The sequence below is a fragment of the Salmo trutta genome, chromosome 19, assembly GCF_901001165.1.
Source record: "Salmo trutta chromosome 19, fSalTru1.1, whole genome shotgun sequence".
Lineage (NCBI taxonomy): Eukaryota > Metazoa > Chordata > Actinopteri > Salmoniformes > Salmonidae > Salmo > Salmo trutta.
In genome coordinates this window covers 47545949-47568032 of record NC_042975.1, presented here as the reverse complement: position 1 = coordinate 47568032, position 22084 = coordinate 47545949, and the positions used below count along the sequence as shown (strand labels likewise).

Genomic DNA, 22084 nt, shown 5'->3' with positions numbered 1-22084 from the left:
TAACTCTTCCACTAACTCTTCCACTAACTCTTCCACTAACTCCTCCACTAACTCCTCCACTAACTCCTCCACTAACTGGTTGGACATGGACCTGACTCAAGAGACAGAGTGTGAAGAGTGTAAGAGCAGTTCTATAATGAGGAGAGATAGTTTCCTTACCATGGCCTCCTCGGGTGAGGAAAGGCATCCTGTTGATGGCGATAGGTACCGTGCCGTGCTTATTGTGGAAATGGTGGACATGGTGCGTGGTGCTTAGGCTGGAAGACACGCGAGCAGTCCCTGCCTGGATGGGGAGTGCAGCCAGCAAGGCCAATGACAAGGCCAGCCTCCACCAGCAGCTTAGGCCCAGGCTTCTCCAGCCTGACCCCTGGCCCAGCTCAGGGCCCCCTGCTGGGAGTCTGCTCCCCAACACCATAACCTCCAGATGGGCACAGGGGCCCCCCAGGGCCTCTCTCAGTCCCACCCCACGAAGACAGGACATCTCAGTGGGCCGCCAAGCCTGTTCCCTCCATAATCCTAGGGACTGGGTAATGTTAAAGATATGACCAGATCTCTCCTTAGTAATGGTTGGAGGGGAAAAACCACTGCTGAGGAAGTGAAACAAAGACAAAATCCAGTTATTGTGTCTGACGATGAAATCCCAGAGTGAGAATCCTATTTCTGTTTGTTCACAACATGTCGAGATACGTTGAAATGTATGTTGAACTGAGGACTAAATACCAATGAGTGGTGTGCAATCATCCCAAGAAAATATCTTCCAAAAAGTCAGCCTCTAGGCACCAAAATGTCTATCAAAAAGCATGTTGATGACACAATGCTGAATCCACAAGTAATTTAGAAATATACATTTCCATTATGAAATTAAAGTATGACAAAACAGAGGCGGGGAGGGGGCAGCTAAGACTACTACCCAATAAGACGAAAGCCCCCACACTGCAGAGGAACAGATAAGAGACCTCCCCACAGGAAACAAGATCATTTCATTCAGAAGAAAAGATACAAGCTGATGGAGGGAGATACAGAATCCAGCACTCTCTTGTTTCCATACAGTTGGAGGAGAGGGAGGAGAGGGAGGGAGAGAGTAGGGGAGCGAGAGCTGCAGCGGCGCGGTCAAAGAAAAATACAGAAGATCAATAAATAAACGTTCCCAGTGACCAAACCCCTCTGAATAGTCACCTCTGGCGGGTCAGAGCACCACTAGGAACACCTCTAGATGGGGGATAGCAGTCAGCGCTCCAGACACCGCATCCTTGTCCCCCTCACCCTCCACCTGCTGTCCAAGCTCATGAAGTACAGACTACTGCTGCATTTTCCTTCACCTCTCCTTTTCTTCCTTCTCCAGGATGCTCACATTGACAACGCCACGCAGCTGGATATGGATGATGGCAGTAAATTCCTTCTCGCCGAAACGGTGTAGATGGCTGAGAAGACGTTGACTCCGGCTGCTGCCGCGGTGAAATCCATGCTAATTAAAACTGGAGCAGCGGCTTGAGCATCGACTCCCTGAATCCTGGAAGGCTGAAATCCCAGGACAGCCTGGACTCCAGACGCACATCCCACAACAGCCTGAGCTGGTCGCTACGGGCTCACTGACGAAGGAGTACAGCACACAGTGCAATGCTCTTCTGAAGGCATAGTCAGAGACTGTGATAGAGTGAGGTGCAGCGGGTTCCTGTGTGTGTGTGTGTGTGTGTGTGTGTGTGTGTGTGTGTGTGTGTGTGTGTGAGAGAGAGTGAGTCTCTGTGTGCGCAAGCAAGAGAGAGAGGGAGAGAGAGCGGCAGAGAGAGAGAGAGAGAGAGAGGTGGGCGAGCGAGGGAGAGCAGGCAGCCACAGTGCAGGGAAAGACACAGAAGCCAGAAAACAGGGTGTGAGAATAAATACACATCCCTGGCTACTGATTTACAGCCAATGTACAGACAGACCCCCAAGCCATAGAAAAGCAGGATACTGCAGAGGAAGAAACCACTTCAGCTCAACTGTCAAAACTGCTACATCAGGAGGACAGATGTGCATGTCTCTGTGGTGGTGTACCTGAGATAAAGAGGCTTTGGAATGTTAATATAGGGAGAGGGGAGAGCTAATAAAATAGCAGGCAACACATTCAGGTACCAGATGCAGACAATACCCCCATGACCAAGAAAACAATGGTTGGTCCCTGGTTCTGCTGAATTATTTAGTTCCAGTCAGAATTCGATGACATGCGTCGCCCTCTCTCTTTCACCCTTGCATTACCACATGCAGCCATCCCTAACTTGCTCTCGCTCTGTATTCATTTCTAGTATGTGTAGCACGGAACTTAATCATACATCGCTATCTAATGATGTTCCCATAAGGAACATTTGGATTTAGTGACTGTTGACGGGGGAACTGTGATGGGTAGGATACAGGGACTATGTTGACAGAATAAACACACCAGAAGAGAGGGAGAGCGGATGAGAAAGTGCTAGGGTGAAAGGGATGCCAGAAGAGGGAATTGATTGGATGATGAGGGGAGAGGGAGAGAGCGGGGGAGGGCGAGACAGTGTGGGAGAGGAGGGCAAGAGAGAGAGAGAGCGAGAGAGAGCGAGAAAGCAGAAACGTAGCTATATCAGCTAAATCATGGTCGATAGAGATCTCAGCTGGGATTGCCTGGTCGGTTGAAAGGACACGCATGAAAAAAGGGGAACAGAGCAGAGCCAGCACCACCTCTCATCATGGTGACAGGAAGGTAGAGGCAGGCCATTACTCAGGCAGAGAGAGAGAGAGAGAGAGAGAGAGAGAGAGCAAGAGAGGGATGGAGGGGGGAACACAGAGAGAGAGGGAGGGGTTGGACAGAGAGAGAGAGAGAGAGAGAGAGAGAGAGAGACAGTGAGAGAGAAGGAGAGAGAAAGATTAGCAGAGGGACGGACAGAGAGAGAGAGAGAGAGAGCAAGAGATAGAAAGGGAGGGAGGGAGAGAGAGAGAGAGAGGGCTGGGCTGATTGAACAGAGAGAAGACACTTTTGTGTATTGACATTACCAGAGACTGCAACTGAACAATGGCTGAGCATGGCAGGTAGCTGCAGCTATCCCCGAATCCACCGCTGGATACTACCCAGACGTTCTGAACGAGTCTGAGTCAATGAAGCTTTTACGTGGCATTAGGCAGGCAGAGGTGCCTTGGTAAGTCACTATCTGCTGTGAGACATCTGAACACCCAACACAAAGCAGCCAGGTCTCTGATGTAGATGGATGCCTTGTAGATGTAGTTGCAAAGGCAGGCATGAATGGAAAATCCTCCAAAATGAAAGGTTTCAAAGGCTTCAACGTTCAAAGCTCAAGTCAATGTCAAAGTTATAAAGCTAGGTCGAAACAGGCAGAATTGCACAATTGTGATCATCGGAAGTACTGATAATAAATTAGCATCTTTATTGCTTAAACTAATAATCACAATAATCAGATGCCGCAGCTTAATTTGCGCCAGTTTCACACAGCAGGAAAATAATCCTGCAGCAACATGGACATTTTCTAGTGGTTGATAATTTTTTTTTTAGGGCAAATGAAGTCTGACATTATAAATTGGAAATGTCAAACTTTAGAAGCCTTTGAAAATCTTGATTACACTACAAGTTTGCATTTCCCGCTGTGCAGAAACATTTACTGCAAGAAAAGGACGACGAAATGAATATATATCATCTACATGTGCAATGCAAGGCATGCACATAAGAGTCCTGACCATTAAGTGGTGGAATGTGTAGAAGAAGAGGGTTGATTTGAAAATGGTGATTTATAGAGGATGACATGTATTGTCAAGTCCCCCAGTATAGGAGGCATCTTTCTAGGCAGTGATGATATCTTCACGAGGGTTGTCTGGGATGAAAGGCTTGCATTAATCAATTTGCCAGCTCCAGAGTTGCTCAACATGATACAAAGGACGCTATCTGGACGACACGGGGGGTGGTTGGGGAAAGCAGCGGTGATTTTAACTATCTGTCCTCTTGGCTGTTTTCACTGTTGGGCATTCTTCCCTTCCCTATGCTGACGCCACTGAGTAAGTAGACTATCCTCCAATTCCCACTGACACCCCCCTAGTCATACAAAATATGGTAATGCAGGAGTAAAACAAAACACAGAACATGTGTATTCTAAATGAAAACACCAATCAAGTCCTGCAGTCTAGGCACCTACAGCGGTAGGAACATGCCAACAATGAACGTCAGATTGTGAAAATTCAACGAGCCTAAGAATAGCTAGGTGTTTGTTCATTCTGTGATCAAAACCTGTATAGAATGAATCTAAGGAAGCGAAGAAATGTTCTGTGTCTTGCTGTTAAATCATTAGCTACATTTCAAGGCCTGCACCCGACGATTATTTTGTTAGAACATCATGGTTTTTTAATGCAGAGTGAAAGGTAGTGCGAACACAGAATTTAAAAGGTTGTGTTTTCCTGCTTTAAGATAATATGCAGTCTAGGGTCTGGGGGGGGGGGGGGGGGGATTTGTTGGGGAGACAGTTTTTGCCCAGACATTGAAGCTAGCCTCAGGGGTGAATGTAGCAGGATTAATCATGGCACTTTCAGATTAATTACCCATAATGCCAACCTCTTCTGAAATAAATGGCCCGCAGTTGAGATATCCAGTTGATTTCATAAGACTTAAAGCGACAACACCTCAAATAGGTCTGGCTGGGAGACAGGAAGGGAAGGGAGGTGTGGAAATCCAGCATACAGAGATTAAGCAGGGAGAGATACATGTCAAATGTTTAGCCCAGATCCGCGGTGAATATAGAACACAACGTCTCGGTAGCGGCTCCGAGTCTGTGTCCTTACTGTTTAATCATCACACATCAATCTGCCATTACCTTTTGTCCTCTATCTGCCATACAGTTATCTGTTCTGCCTAACAGTAATTAAACTAAGGGGAAAATGGAAACAAAGAAAATGACAACATGACATTAGGGAGGTGACCTTTCTATTTCACTGTGGGGTCAAGACACATTAATCCATGTGAGTTTGAGTGCCGCTTCTTTGAACAGAGAAATGTTGATGTGTGACACTTGATAGGCTACCACTATGTCACTGCGGTAGATCTTACAGCTATCTCACGGTCAAACAGATGTCGTGTTTTCTGTTAGGCCAGATAAGTGGTTAAACCCAATCACATGGGGCCCATCACTTTATTGGTGTGACCTGTCTGTACACACTCTGTGTACCACTCAGCCACAGACTGGTGTTATCTTTAAATTGAAAATGAAATGGTTTGTTGATCGTTGAAGTAAATGAAAAATGGAAAGCGACACATTGCATGCTGCAACACGAGCATGCTGCTCAAAAGGGTCTAGGCAGCAGATCTACAGTATACAGCCAACGGCTACAGACAAATGAGACAAACTGGGCAAAATGTTGCGTTTCAACTGCTTTTTAGAGAATGAGCAATGATCATATTGATCACATTTTAATAGTAGTGGGACCTGGCTGGCACAAAATCATATATACACATGGAACAAAACTACCTCTTCATAGTTCTCAACCAGTGAAGGCCCACCTGTGCAGAATCTACCTCCTTACAAACAAATACAGTCCGTTGTACAATAAGCAGCATATTAGCGGAATATTGGCCTTTTCGCCAAGAATAATAACAGATCACAGTCTAGTACAAAACCAAGACCGATTGAAGGGCGATAACATTCTGTGATCAACAACGTTAAAGAAACTGAGTATTACCGGTGTACTCCCCCGTCACTGCTGTGTGTGGGCTGTTGGCTGTGGAGGAAGGGCAGCACAGTCGGTTGGTGGCACCTTAATTGGGGAGAACGGGCTTGTGGTAATAACTGGTGAGGAATGAGTGGAAAGCACGTGGGGTGTTTTTCAAAATGCATACTACCGGGCTCCAAGAATGCAAACTGGAAAATACACTCTGACATCTACCTCGGATAACATTGGTTTTAGGTAATTTTGCCTGTTATACGATCTGGTTAGCTACATTATTACGATTCACATATAGCTAGCTGATAGTTATGTCATTGAATATTAAAGGTTAATGTTGAGAGCTGGCCTGAGGTTGGCTTTGTGTATATCTTGTTTCATCGTTATTGCCATGGTCCTGGCTAGAAGAAGGAAGGTTCAGTGAATGGGTAAGTCCATAGTAAGTCAATTGGGCTAACTGACTAGCTACTACTGTTAGCTAGCCATTTAGCCACAAAGAATTGTTAGCTAGCTACCCACAAAGAATTGACATCTACCTTGCATAATATTAGTTCTAGGTCATTGCCTGTTTAACTAGCTAGCTGGCTAGCTAGATTATGATTCAAATATATCTAGCTGATAATTATGAAGTAAAACATTTGCTTTGTGTACATCTTGTTTGGTTTCTATCGTTGCCATTGTCCTGGCTGGAAGAAGGATCAGATAATGGGGAGGTTCAGCGTGAGGTAAAACAGTAGAGGGAGGGCGAGTGCTTCTCAAATTAAATGTTTTAGGTGTTCTCCACACTCTCGTCCTCACGAGAACGTCCTCGGAGAATGCACTTGGAGCATGAGAGTGTGGAGCACGTTAGTATGCAAACTGAGCAACTCTCATGGTTTCCAGGTGTTTGATTCCATTCCATTTGCTCCGTTCCGGATATTATTATGAGCCATTCTTTCCTCAGCAGCCTCCTGTGATCGGCAGACAGGGGCTGTGCAGGGGGTGGGAAGGAGGCAGGTAGAGCCAGGGGGGCCTGGGGTGGAAGGACAAGGCTGTGAAGAGGGATGGGCAGACAGAGGCCTGACAGAGGCTGAGTAGAAGATGGACAGGCAGGCAGGTAGGCAGAGCTGGCCTGGGGTGGGCCTGTCAGCTTGGCTCAGCAGCAGACAGTGTGGATGGGTAAATCAGGTGGCGGTAGGTAGGGCTCAGGGGGCTGAGGCAGCCTATTGGTGGCAGACTGAAGTGAAGGAGAGGAGACAGTCTGTCCTGGGCTATGGAGCTTGGGGGTAGACAGAATATAACACGGGCCTATAGGGAGCAGAAATAGCCTTGCCGTCATCCGAGCAAACCTTCCAGCAATCTGGCTCCTTTAAAATGTTTAACATACACCAGCTGTAAAGACAGTATTGAATATCAACAAAGGCAGACCGACTTAAAGAAATATTGCATGCTATATAAAGACAATCACGCGAAGACAGCCACAGTGTTCGCTTGAGTCCTGGTGCCAAGTAAACAAACAAAAAGCACAGTGACCTCTAAGAAAATGCGGCGATTTGCATCTCTTCAATAAAAGTGTAGCATACGCCGTGTGCCCAGGCAGGTCTGTCAACAATCAGTCATGGCAGATCAATGCTGATGCTAACGAGATGGAGAGAGCGAAGCCAATAGAAACCTCAAACAGCTCCCATATGTCAAGCACCTGCAGGGATGCTGAAGCTCAATCATAGCATCATATTGTAACCTGTGACATATTGAGCATATGCTACACCTGGGTGACAGCTGGCATGTCACTTGTCGGAGTTGTAACTCCCCTCTCAAAGCCTCTCTTACTCTACAATAACAATGGAAATCATTATCTAACTGTCTGTCGTTGAATATTACAGGTTAATGTTGACGTGCTATAGCGTCTGGTTGTCCTGTTTTTGTATTTCACCTTTATTTTAACCAGGTAGGCTAGTCGAGAACAAGTTGTCGTTTACAACCGCGACCTGGCCGAGATAAAGCAAAGCAGTGCGACAAAAACAACAGCGCAGAGTTACACATGGGATAAACAAACGTACAGTCAATAACACAATAGAAAATCTGTATACAGTGTGTGCAAATGAAGTAAGGAGGTAAGGCAATAAATAGGCCATAGTGGCGAAGTAATTACAATTTAGCAATTGACACTGGAGTGATAGATGTGCAGATGAGGATGTGCAAGTAGAAATACAGGTGTGCAAAAGAGCAGAAACCCCCCCCCAAAAAAATAATATGGGGATGAGGTAGGTAGTTGGTTGGATGGCCGAGAGAGCACTGTTGCAATCCTCTTCCCCTCGCCACAGAAATAATTATTCACAATCAACTACATTGCCTCTACATCACCTTAAATTTCAGTGAAGTTCCTCTTGCAACACAAAAAAAGGTCATCTCTGACGTGAATTTTGGCTAATGAAAAATGAAAGAAAATATCTGCATAATGTGACAATCTGTATTTGTCTGACGGGAAAAAAAATGTACTAGCAATTCCTTGACTTACTTTGACAATACAAATCTAAATCAATGCAGTTCAGGCTCAATGAAATCCATAGAGGCACTGAAGAACTATACAAAAAGACAAAGTCTCAGGATATAAATGAATATCTAAGTCCCACTGAAACAGACAGAAGGAGGCTTCTGCCCATAGGTGTCAGCTGTAAGAAAGGATGGATGCACTGTAGTATGAATTATTTAATGTTATTTCATATAAAGTCATGAATACATCATCTACAGTACGACTGTAACTGGAGTGAAATATATGGTTCAGTATAGAAGAAGTGTAATTCAACGTGGTAAAAAAAAATGTAGAAAATCATCGTATCATTCATTGGAAACAAGAAATGGAGGGAGAACGATCCCTCAAAATAAAAATCGGCAGAGGAGAAGAAAATGAAAATCAGAGTTTCCTTTTGCTGAGCAAGCGGCGTGTGGGTCGTTTCTCTATAATGACCAGCAGTGTTTGTGTCTGAGATAGAGACAGAGACAGAGACACAGAGCAGAGCGAGAGAGAGAGAGAGAGAGAGAGAGAGAGAGAGAGACTACTAATGACCAAAGTATTTTCAATGAGGGGACCTTTGCAGGCAAAGATATGTGGCCAAAGAATATGATCCGCACAGAACGTGGCGGTTCCTTCCAATTATTATGACATGCGACACTATACAGTTCCTTTTAAAGGTTATATGGCATGCATGCATTGATTGAAGGAGAAAATCACACAAGGCTAAGCTGCATTTGGCACTTGGCATTCTGTGATAAGACCACATACAGTCCATCATCTCAAATATTATGCTGAATCAAATCTGGACCGGTTCCTAGAATCCAGTACTAAACTAGCGGAGTGAATTCCACTTCCTAAAATGTACGGCAATAGCAGAAGCTTGTGGCTTATCACGTGGTGATGGGTCCGTTCAGAGAAAAGCCAGGCTGTTAAAGTGATTTAGTGTCATGGCTTGGCAGAGGTGAAAGGAAACTCTGCCATTCTGCACCACCAGTGTCACATTGAACGACTCTACTTGGCACAATGGTTTTACTGGCTTGACAAATACTAACAACTGTGATGCATACACATCTAAAACACATACCGTATTCACACTCCTAAATAAATCAGTTATTGCCGCATACTCCAAATATAACATACTCCACTAGACAACTGTTATATTAGTGTGTTGGTGGCTTGGCTCCTTTCACACTAAATTGGACAAACGACTGTAGCTGTGAGTCATATGACTGTAATATCATAACTGTGCTGCAGACAGTAGACGGCTTTCTCAGCCCAAGTCTGTAGCCTCTGTCACTGGCTCTCAATCACCAACAGTATCAGGATGGTAGCCAGAGATAATGATCGATTTTAGGAAGAACTCTGCTCTCCCACAGGACAAGAGCAGAGGAGGCCACCGATACACCAGGCAAGACTAACAGATAACGAGGAGATGCAAAGTAGCTGCCCTGGTTATATAGTCGGATGTTAAAGCACCACTCTGGGTCAGCAAAGAGGAAAGGGAGATTTCCAAAGTAATGGAAATAACCATGCAGCTTCGTCCTTTTGTCGCCAGCTAATGAGACACAGACAAAGATCTTCCACGGTGGAAATGAGTCAGGGTATCGCGTCTGGCTGGGTGTACCAGGTAAACACAGCGCACAGGGACTCTCACCACCTGCCCTCTCTCTATCCAGACTGATACAACACTTAGAATTGGCCTTTTACTCCTTGGCAAAGGAGATTACAGACCTCTTGGCTGGAAGCTTTGAAGTAGCAATCAAATGTCGTTGAACGCGTGGTAGCCGTTCCTGTGTTAAATGTCATAGTTTGATTTTTCACAGTTTCCATTCCGACCAAGAGTGCCACAGGGACTGAGGTTGTTGACTGGTCTTAAGGCGGATTCGGATAAGCTGGGCTAAAATGGTCTGTGGTTTTGTATTTTGGGTGTTTGCCAGACCTTAGTACGGATGGGTGCACTGAGCTTCAGAGGAAAACAGGCCACTCAATAAAAGACAAGGTCAATTTAACAGCATGTCAAAAACATAATGGAAACCTCTTGTACATGAGACATACAGTACAGCCAGTGCATTCATTACGCTGAATAATGTGAAGTAGTCTTTCCTCCTGTACCTGCCGACACCAATTTTCATTTTCTCTTCAACATCGGTCACCTGAAACATTTTTGTGTCAAAACAGAGTTATTTTGCATGACTGATTTCCAATCAATACATCATTAGTACATGAGCAGCTGATTTTTCCCCCCCACTTTGGTGCATCTCTACAGTTTAGTCCCATCAGTATTGGTATTGCAACAATGTCCCTGAGTCCCCCTCTACGCCTATCTAACGATACAATAACATAACCTTATGCTTTCTCTCGAGGAACACAAAAGGATAACCTTCAGCATGCTCAAATCTGTTGTTCTGTCTTTCAAGTGTCGAAAAAAAACAACTTGAGAATGAAGCGATGCCTCCCAGGCTACCCAAACACGACGAATCAAACCCACAGACTGGTTGCCGGATTGGAGGAACATTTTTCTTATTTAAATCAAATCAAGCTAACCCGGTTTCATTTTCTAATATGTACTGCGCAGTCTAGAGAATGCACAGCGCTAAATGACAAGCATAGCCAAATACACAACAGAACCTGCGTCATGACCGCCTTGACTGTAATGTAGAAGTGAGCTGTATACTGTAGTATACTGTATGGCAGTCCGTATCCTCTTGACTTAGAGCCGTGCTGAATATAGCCTGGTCCAATGGCCCTTAGGTCCTTTGTGTACTAAACCCTGGCCAGTGGCCTTGTCCCCCTGCGTCTCTGTGTTGTTAAGCACAGACTGGTGCGATAGCAGGGGGCTGCTGGGTGCTGCTGGACCACAGAGAGGCCAGGGCACATTATGCTTATTCTGGCCAATTTCAATAACATGTGTGCCCTGAGCCATTCTTTCTTTCAATCCTCTGATCACACTGCAGTCTCCGTCACGCTTCAACACATATTCTGGGTGCACTTGAAAATAAGGGATTTCATGGACAATTGAGCTCTCTATGAACTTGATCTGGAAACCACAGTGAAATAGCTATGTACAGCCTCAACACTCTCAGACACTCATAAATAAGGACAGTACATTTCATAACGATATGTACTGAAACAAGATCTTCTTTGTGCAGATACACTACATGACCAAAAGTATGTGGACAGCTGCTCGCCGAACATCTCATTCCAAAATCATGGGCATTAATATGGAGTTAGTCCCCCCTTTGCTGCTATAACAGCCTACACTGTTCTGGGAAGGCTTTCCACTAGATTTTGGAACATTGCAGCGGGGACTTGCTTCCATTCAGCCACAAGAGCATAAGCAAGGTTGGGCACTGATGTTGGGCGATTAGACTTGGCTCGAAGTCTGCATTCCAATTCATTCCAAATGTGTTCGATGGGGTTGAGGTCAGGGCTCTGTGCAGGCCAGTCAAGTTCTTCCACACCGGTCTCGACAAACCATTTCTGTATGGACCTCGCTTTGTGCACTGGGGGCATTTCATGCTGAAACAGGAAAGGGCCTTCCCCAAACTGTTGCCACAAAGTTGGAAGCACAGAATTGTCTAGAATGTCCTTGTTTGCTGTAGCGTTAAGATTTCCCTTCACTGGAACTAGCCCGAACTATGAAAAACAATGGCGGCGAGCTTTACACCATTCCAGCCGACGATTGACATTGCGCATGGTGATCTTAGGTTTGTGTGCGGCTGCTCGGCCATGGAAACCCATTACATGAAGCTCCAGACCAATAGTTATTGTGCTGATGTTGCTTCCAGAGGCAGTTTGGAACTTGGTAGTGAGTGTTGCAATCGAGGACAGATGTTTCCACTTCATAATAACAGCACTTATAGTTGACCGGGACAGCTCTAGCAGGGCAGAAAATCAAACTTTATTTGTCACATGCGCCGAATACAACAAGTGTAGACCTTACCGTGAAATGCTTACTTACAAGCCCATAACCAACAGTGCAGTTCAATAAGAGTTTGGGAATTATTTACCAAATAAACTAAATAAAAAATAAAAAATAAAATAAAGTAACACAGTAACATAACATTAACAAGGCTATATACAGGGGTACCGGTACAGAGTCAGTGTGCAGGGGTAGAGGTTAGTCGAGGTAATTTGTACATGTAGGTAGGGGTGAAGTGACTATGCATAGATAATAAACAATGAGTAGCAGCAGTGTACAAAACAAATGGAGGGGAGGGGTGGTGTCAATGTAAATAGTCCGGTGGCCATTTGATTAATTGTTCAGCAGTCTTAAGGCTTGGGGGTAGAAACTGTTAAGGAGCCTTTTGGTCCAAGACTTGGCGCACCGGTACCGCTTGCCGTGCAATAGCAGAGAAAACAGTCTATGACTTGGGTGACTGGAGTCTCTGACAATTTTATGGGCTTTCCTCTGACAGCATTATATAGGTCCTGGATGGCAGGAAGCTTGGCCCCTGTGATGTACTGGGCCGTACGCACATCCCTCTGTAGCGCCTTACGGTCAGGTGCCGAGCAGCTGCCATACCAGGCGGTGATGCAACTGGACAGGATGCTCTCAATGGTGCAGCTGTAGAACTTTGAGGACCTGGGGATCCATGCCAAATCTTTTCAGTCTCCTGAGGGGGAAAAGGTTTTGTCGTGCCCTCTTCACGACTGTCTTGGTGTGTTTGGACCACGATAGTTTGTTGGTGATGTGGACACCAAGGAACTTGAAACTCTCGACCCGCTCCACTACAGCCCTGTCAATGTTAATGAGGGCCTGTTTGTGGCAGATGTGTTGTTGCCTACCCTGACCACCTGGGGGCGGCCCGACAGGAAGTCCAGGATTCAGTTGCAGAGGGAGGTGTTTAGTCCCAGGGTCCTTAGCTTAGTGGTGAGCTTTGTGGACACTATTGTGTTGAACGCTGAGCTGTAGTCAATGAACAGCATTCTCACATAGGTGTTCCTTCTGTCCAGGTGGGAAAGGGCAGTGTGGAGCGTGATTGAGATTGCGTCTTCTGTGGATCTGTTGGGGCGGTATGCGAATTGGAGTGGGTCTAGGGTATCTAGGGATGCTGTTGATGTGAGCCATGACCAGTCTTTCAAAGAACTTCGTGGTTACTGACGTGAGTGCTACGGGGCGGTAATCCTTTAGGCAGGTTACCTTCGCTTCCTTGGGCACAAGGACTATGGTGGTCTGTTTGAATCATGTAGATATTATAGACTTGGTCAGGGAGAGGTTGAAAATGTCAGTGAAGACACTTGCCAGTTGGTCCGCACATGCTTTGAGTACACGTCCTGGTAATCCGTCTGGCCCTGCGGCTTTGTGAATGTTGACCTGTTTAAAGGTCTTGCTCACATTGGCTACCGAGAACGTCATCACACAGTCATCCAGAACAGCTGGTGCTCTCGTGCATGCTTCTGTGTTGCTTGCCTCGAAGCGAGCATAAGTGAGCATAAAAGGCATTAAGCTCGTCTGGTAGGCTCGCATCACTGGGCAGCTCACGTCTGGGTTTCCCTTTGTGCCACATTGAAAGTCACTGAGCTCTTCAGTAAGGTCATTCTACTGCCAATGTTTGTCTATGGAGATTATGGCTGTGTGCTTGATTTTATACAACAGTCAGCAAAGGGTATGGCTGAAATAGCTGAATCCACTAATTTGAAAGAGTGTCCACATACCTTTGACCATTTAGTGTATATCAGACATTTGTGTTATTTGTAATGCCGAAAGGCATGCTCTGAACTGATCAGGGAAGACAAAGAGTAAGATGATTATGCATACCAAGCTGTGGCTAGTACACAACCAAACAGTATGGGGTAGCATGTAAAGCCATACTACCCTATCTAAACACAATACATATCAAATAAAAAAATATTTTTGCCAACCAAACAACAGTTGCCTATATATATGCCTGTTTGTATAACCACCAATGACTGTTTTATCCCTCCATCTAGGAAACTCTGTTTTGTTCCTCATTAGGAACAATGCCCTCAGACAGAGCAGGCTGCCAGGCAGCAATAACAATCTTAACAGCAAGGACAGGCGACGTGATGACTATCCTTGTAGCGCTTTGGAGAGCAGAGCAAAGTAAAGCAGCATTGATGTTTCTCAGCCAATAGCATCTTGGGCTACACAGCAGGCTTGCATTATGTGCCACCAGAAGAAAGATGAGAGGGGCGTGCCGATTCCCACACATCTGTGATGAAGAGGATCACTGAGAGAGGGAGAGGCACACCTGGTTTCCTGCTCAGGATGGAGAGATGAGAGTGGATGGCCGCAAACAATGAAAAAACAACCAGCCACAATGCACCATCATTGGAATTCACAAACAAGTGTCACGTCTGCTCCCTCTCTGGCGCTCGAGTCCGCCAGGCTCCTCATCATTACGCACACCTGTCACCATCGTTATGCGCACTAGCGCTTCATCAGACTCACCTGGACTCCATCACGTCATTGATTGCCTCCCCTATATCTGTCCCTGTGTCTGCATTGATGTTGTTTTGTTTCTCTTGTCCAGGTGCTGTTTTTGCTTTCTTTCATGTCTATTTTTTATTAGTTTTTAGTTTTTTGGTGGTGACGTCGGGTCCTGGTGAAGCAACCGCGGATGCCTCAGCTTGCTCGTCAGGCTCCCATGCCTCAGCTGGCTCGAGAGGCTCACAAGCCTCGGTTGTCTCGTCGGGCTCCCGCGCCATGCCTCGTCGGGCTGCTGCGCCTCGGCCGGCGCGTCGGGCTCACCCAGGTAGAACGCCAGATAGCGCCCTGGGGGGTACTGTCACGTCTGCTCCCGCTCCCCCTATCTGGCGCTCGAGGTCGCCAGGCTGATCTTTACGCACACCTGACACTATCGTTACGCCCACCAGTGCTTCATCGGACTCACCTGGACTCCATCACGTCAACACTGTACTTGCTTCCGGTCTGTCACCTCAAGACCGTTACAACAACGTACAGTGCCTTCAGAAAGAATTCACACGCCTTCACTTTTTCCACATTTTGTTGTTACAACATGAATTTCAAGTTGATTAAACTGAGATGTTGTGTCACTGATCTACACACAATATCCCATAATGTCAAAGTGTAATTTTGTTTCTAGAATAAAAATAAAAATGTATACAAAATATAGAGCTGCAATGTCTTGAGTCAGTCATTATTCAACCTCTTATGGCAAGCCTAAATGAGTTCAGGAGTAAAAATGGGCTTTACAAATCGCATTATAAGTTGAATGGACTCGTTCCAAGTTCAATAATAGTGGTGAACATTATTTTTCAATAACTACCCCATCTCTATACCCCACAAATACAATTATCTGTAAGGTCCCGCAATTGAGTAGTGAAATTCAAACACAAATTCAACCACAAAGACGAGGGAGATTTTCATATTTTCAAGCATCGTGGTGGCTGCATCATGTTATGGGTATGAGAGGACTAGGGAGTTTTTTGTAGTGAAAATCTATGGCAAGACTTGAACATTTTTGTTTAGCAATGATCAACAATTAACTTGACAAAGCTTGAATTTTAAAAAGAATAATGGGAAAATATTGTGCAATCCAGGTGTGCAAAGCTGTCACGCCCTGACCATAGAGAGCCTTTTTATTCTCTATTTTGGTTAGGTCGGGGTGTGAATGGGGGGGGGGGGCAGTTCTAGTCTAGGTTATTTATTTCTATGTTGGCCTGGTATGGTTCCCAATCAGAGGCAGCTGTTTATCGTTGTCTCTGATTGGGGATCATATTTAGCCAGCCATTTCCCTACTGTGTTTTGTGGGATCTTGTTTATGTGTAGTTGCCTGTGTGCACTCCATAGCTTCACGTGTCGTGTATTCTTTATTGTTTTCTTGTGTGGTTGACTTATAATAAAAATATGTTGAACCGATATCACGCTGCGCTTTGGTCTGAATGTTCCTTCGACGATCGTGACAAAAGCTCTTAGAGACTTATCCAAAAAGACTCACAGCTGTAATCGACGCCAAAGGTGTTTCTACAAAGTATTTCTGTAAATTTGCAAAAATGTCTAACATTTTCATTTTGTCATTGTGCGGTTTTGTGTGTCGAATTCATTTTGAATTCAGGCTGTAACAAAACAAAATGTGGGGTGTGAATGTTTGTGACCCTGGAATTCAAACATCAGAGGCATCAAAGCTCGTCCTAAGCATATCATACCTCTCCAACCCCATCCATGCATTTACATTACCTGGAAAAGATAGAGGGAGCAGTAAAACCTAGCTCTTTAGTATGCCAACATTGGTCTGCCTTGAGAGTCATGAGAGAGCTTCATATCACCTTATCACACCACGGCCACTCATTACTACTATACCCCAGTAAAAAGGGCCACGCTAATTTCATGTATTAAAGCAATTACCACAGCAGGGATCAAGACTGCAGAACAAAGGCTTACAATCAATCAGGAGCAAGCCTATTCACTTCTTGCATGAATCACCACTGTAACTACTGCACAGGAACACACACACATACGCATTTAGTCATAGCAAGAGAGTAAACTTGTCAAATAAGGTAGGTTTTTCTATAGTACCAGTCAAAAGTTTGGACACACCTACACATTCAATGTTTGTAGAACATTATAGAGTAATAGTGAAGACATCAAAGCTATGAAATAACACATATGGAATCATGTAGTAACCAAAAAAGTGTTAATCAAATCAAAATAGATTTTAGATTGTTGAAAGTAGCCCCCCTTTGCCTTGATGACAGCTTTGCACACTCTTGGTAATCGATTCCAGGCTGTATCACAACCGGCCATAATTGGGAGTCCCATAGGGCAGCACACAATTGAATCAGAGTCGCAAGAAAAAGTATATGAACCCTTTGCATAAATTGATCACACCGTGTAAACCTTCACAATGCAAGGTGGGAAAAGTATGTGAACCCTTGGATTTAATAACTGGTTGACCCTCCTTTGGCAGCAATAACCTCAACCTAACATTTTCATGTAGTTGCGGATCAGATCTGCACAACGGTCAGGAGGAATTTTGGACCATTCCTCTTTACAAAACTGTTTCATTTCAGCAATATTCTTTGGGTGTCTGGTGTGAACTGCTCTCTTGAGGTCATGCCACGGCATCTCAATCGGGTTGAGGCCAGGACTCTGACTGGGCAACTCCAGAAGGCGTATTTTCTTCTGTTGAAACCATTTTGTTGTTGATTTACTTCTGTGTTTTGGGTCATTGTCCTGTTGCATCACCCAACTTCTGTTGAGCTTCAATTGGTGGACAGATAGCCTAACATTCTCTTGCAAAATGTCTTGATAAACTAGGGAATTAATTTTTCCGTCGATGATAGCAAGCTGTCCAGGCCCTGAGGCAGCAAAGTAGCCCCAAACCATGATGCTCCCTCCGTCATAATTTACAGTTGGGATGAGGTTTTGATGTTGGTGTGCTGTGCCTTTTTTTCTCCACACATAGTGTTGTGTGTTCCTTCCAAACAACTCAATTGTAGTTTAATCTGTCCACAGAATATTTTTCCATTAGCGCTGTGAAACATCCAGGTGCACTTGGAACAGCAGTGCCTTCTTGCGTGGTGTCCTCCCATGAGCACCATTCTTGTTTAAAGTTTTACGTATTGTAGACTCGTCAACAGAGATGTTAGCATGCTCCAGAGATTTCTGTAAGTCTTTAGCTGACACTCTAGGATTCTTCTTAACCTCATTGAGCATTCTGCGCTGTGCTCTTGCAGTCATCTTTGCAGGACGGCCAATCCTAGGGAGAGTAGTAACAGTGCTGAACTTTCTCCATTTGTCTTACCGTGGACTGTTGAATATCAAGGCTTTTAGAGATACTTTTGTAACGCTTTCCAGCTTTATGCAAGTCAACAATTCTTAATCTTAGGTCTTCTGAGATCTCTTTTGTTTGAGGCATGGTTCACATCAGTCAATGCCTCTTGTGAATAGCAAACTCACATTTTGGCAGCGCCAACCACCATCTCCAATCTCATCTCATTGATTGGACTCTAGGTTAGCTGACTCCTGACTCCAATTAGCTTTTGGAGAAGTCATAAGCCTAGGGGTTCACATAATTTTCCAACTTACTGTTTAAATTATGTATTCAATATAGACAAGAAAAATACAATAATTTGTGTGTTATTAGTTTAAGCACACTATGTTTGTTTATTGTTGTGATTTAGATGAAGATCAGATCAAATTTCATGACCAATTAATGCCGAAATCCAGGGTTCAAATACTTTTTCTTGCCACTGTAGATGGGATGGCGTATCGCTGCAGAATGCTGTGGTAGCCATGCTGGTTAAGTGTGCCTTGAATTCTAAATAAATCATAGACAGTGTCACCAGAAAAGCACCCCCACACCATAACACCTCCTCCTCCATGCTTTACGGTGGGAAATACACATGCTGAGATCATCCGTTCACCCATACCGCGTCTCACAAAGACACAGAGGTTGGAACCAAAAGTCCCCAATTTGGACTCCAGACCAAAGGACACATTTGCACCGGTCTAATGTCCATTGATCGTGTTTCTTGGCCCAAGCAAGTCTCTTCTTCTTATTGGTGTCCTTTAGTAGTGGTTTCTTTGCAGCAATTCAACCATGAAGGCCTGATTCACACAGTCTCCTCTCAACAGTTGATGTTGAGATGTGTCTGTTACTTGAACTCTGAGAAGCATTTATTTGGTATATGTCCGTTACGTTTATGGGTGTCATGCCCTGATCTGTTTCACCTGTCCTTGTGATTGTCTCCACCCCCCTCCAGGTGTCACCCATTATCCTGTGTCTGGTGCCAGTTCATCTTGTTTGTCAAGCTTACCAGCGTTTGTCCTGTCAGCTCCTGTCTTTTTCCCTGCCTCTCTTTCTCTCGTCCTCCTGGTTTTTGACCCTTGCCTGTCTTGACCCTGTACCCGCCCGCATGATCTCTCTGCCTGTCCCGGACCCTGAGCCTGCCTGCATTGACCTGTCATTGCCTGCTACTGGTGTTACAATAAATATTGTTACTTCACACGGTCTGCACTTTGGTCTTTAATGGGGGGTCAATTAAGGAAGACATCCTCTTCTGCAAACCACTGGAAACCAGGACAACAGGAGAGGATAATTTTTAAGTACTGGACAGCTTTCTGATGTCTTTGGTGGACAGCTTTCTGATGTCTTTGGTGACCACCAAATGGACTTTGGTGGTCAAGTTGTGTTGGTATCTGTCCTGATGGCTCAAAAGCCATGAAAGGGAGACATAGTGGAGTGGTAACGCGCTTGCAAGCAGTTTCTCCCGACGCCACTTGGGTACACTGTAGCATCCACTGAGAGGCTCTTGCTGCCAAAGGAATCCCTGACAGCTTGAAAGATGTTTTGGACATTACAGTGAAAATGGTTAAGTTTGTTAAAGCAAGGACCCTGATCTCACATGTATTTTCTGCACTATGCAATGATATGGGCAGCCACCATGTAACACTTTTACAACATACAGAAATGCTGCTTATCAAGGGGCAAAGTATTGACACGTTTTTTTGAATTGAGAGACAAGCTTAAAGATTTCTTTACGGACCATCATTTTCACTTGTCTGACCGCTTGCATGATGACGAGATTCTCACACGACTGGCCTATCTGGGTGATGTTTTTTCTCGCCTGAATGATCTGAATGTAGGATTACAGGGACTTCCCACAACTATATTCAATGTGCGGGACAAAATTGAGGCTATGATTAAGAAGTTGGAGCTCGAGGGGTTGGAGGGACGCCATGTGCGACTATCGTGTTTTCTGTTTGCTCCCGCAGTATTCTTAAAGTTTATGTGAATTTTGCAGCAGAACCGTATTTATTTTCAAATATTAAAAATCAAGACTACTTTGCTTCGAATGTCAGCATGTCGATAAAACATAAGGCCAAAAACATGACTTTGAGAAAACCCGGCCTACAAGACCCACTCTCATCACCGCTCTCTCCTGAGTCTGAGGGCCCGGGGACTCACACTTTACCCGGGGGTGCGGCTTGGCCTGGCGGCGCTGAAATGAACATTCGAGGCCATCAAACTACTACACTCTGAGATAGTTGAAATGAAAACGGAGGTAGTTGCTACGATTGAGGCCCGAATACAGGAGGTTTCTGATACTTTAAAAGAAGATCTAAGCGTCCTGCGGAACGAGACGGTGCCAGCAATCACATCACTCAAAACAACAACAGAGTTAAACACTACAACGATTGCAGCTCTGGAGACCTCCGCTACCAATGTCTCCGACTTAACTACCTCCCTGGAGGCTGACGTGAAACGCCTGGCTGCGGATTTGAAAAAGGTGCAGGAGAGTTGTGTGAGTTTAGAGTGATTCTCTCGCCGCAATAACCTGAGACTGGTATCGGTCCCAGAGTCAGCGGAAATGCCTCGTGCCACGGATTTAGTTTCTGGACTGCTGAAGGATGTTCTTGCCTTGGATGAGAAGCCCCTGATTGATCGTGCCCACCGGTCGCTGCGCCCAAAGCCCCGGGATGGTGAGAGGCCCCGTGACATAATTCTTCGAGTGCACTTTTTCCATGAGAAGATGGAGATTTTCCGACGAGCCCGCAATACCACTCTGCGCTTTCAAGGACAGAGCTTCTCTATCTACTAGGACTACTCCCCCACTGTTTCCAGGCAGCGGCTGGCAGAGCTTTCGGGCAGGCCAAACGACTACTACGGGACCATCCAGGTGTGAAGTATGGACTGCGATTCCCGGCCCGTTTATGGCTATCTCATGATGGTAAAGACTACACATTTGAGTCTCCGGATGAGGCTATGGCTCACATTCAACGTCACATCAAGAAGTCTTGAACTTGCTCATAGATCAGCCACTGTTGCTTGCGAACTGGGAATAGTAAGTAGCCCACCTGTGGTACAAATATGTTTAATTATAACATACTATTCTTGTATAGTTGAGGAGTTGGCGAACCCATTCAGGCTTATTTGATGTGATCTAATGTTTTGATCATCTAGTGTGCTTGCCTTCCAGCATTCTACTTCCGGCGCCGACAGAGATGGACTCCTTGCTTCGCGTTCCTAGGAAACTATGCAGTATTTCGTTTTTTATGTATTATTTCTTACATTGTTACCCCAGGAAATCTTTAGTTTTATTACATGCAGCCAGGAGGAACTATTGGATATAAGAGCAACGTCAACTCACCAACATTACGACCAGGAATACGACTTTCACAAAGCGGATGCTCTGTTTGGTCCACCACCCAGAACAATGGATCCGATCCCAGCATGCGACCCAAACCAACGGCGCCGCAGAAGGGGCAGACTGAGCGGTCTTCTGGTCAGGCTACGTAGACGGGCACATCGTGCACCGCTCCAGAGTATACTACTCGCCAATATCCAGTCTCTTGACAACAAGGTAGACGAAATCCGAGCAAGGGTTGCCTGCCAGAGAGACATCAGAGATTGTAACGTTCTTTGTTTCACGGAAACATGGCTTACTCGGGATACGTTATCAGAGTCGGTACAGCCACCGGATTTCTTCACGCATCGCGCCGACAGAAACAAATTAACGAGACGTGGTGTGATCATAACAACATACAGGAACTCAAGTCCTTTTGTTCACCTGACCTAGAATTCCTTACAATCAAATGCCAACCGCATTATCTACCAAGAGAATTCTCTTCGATTATAATCACAGTCGCGTACATCCCCCCCCAAGCAGACAAATCGACGGCCCTGAAAGAACTTCCTTGGACTCTATGTAAACTGGAAACCACATACCCTGAGGCTGCATTTATTGTAGCTGGGGATTTTAACAAGGCTAATCTGAAAACAAGACTCCCTAAATTTTATCAGCTAATCGAATGCGCAACCAAGGCTGGCAAAACCCTGGATCATTGTTATTCTAACTTACGCGACGCATACAATGCCCTCCCTCCCCCGCCCTCCTTTTCGGAAAATCTGACCACGACTCCATTTTGTTGCTCTCAGCCTATAAACAGAAACTAAAACAGAAAACGCCTGTGCTCAGGTCTGTTCAACGCTGGTCCGA

General features: G+C 45.2%; 1 protein-coding gene across 13 annotated transcripts in view; it reads right to left on the bottom strand.

The window, feature by feature from the left end:
* The window catches only part of LOC115154828 (neurexin-2), a 321345-nt gene that overhangs the window by 107365 nt on the left and 191896 nt on the right, over nt 1–22084 (bottom strand). For 2 of the 13 annotated variants that reach the window (XM_029701469.1, XM_029701470.1), the window contains exon 1: nt 160–1674. The exons of the other annotated variants lie outside the window; for them this stretch is intronic. In XM_029701469.1, the coding sequence (XP_029557329.1) occupies nt 160–481 (322 nt within the window). In that variant the 5' untranslated portion in view covers nt 482–1674. Of the gene's footprint in view, nt 1–159; nt 1675–22084 lie in introns of those variants that run through there. 13 annotated transcript variants of the gene reach the window in all.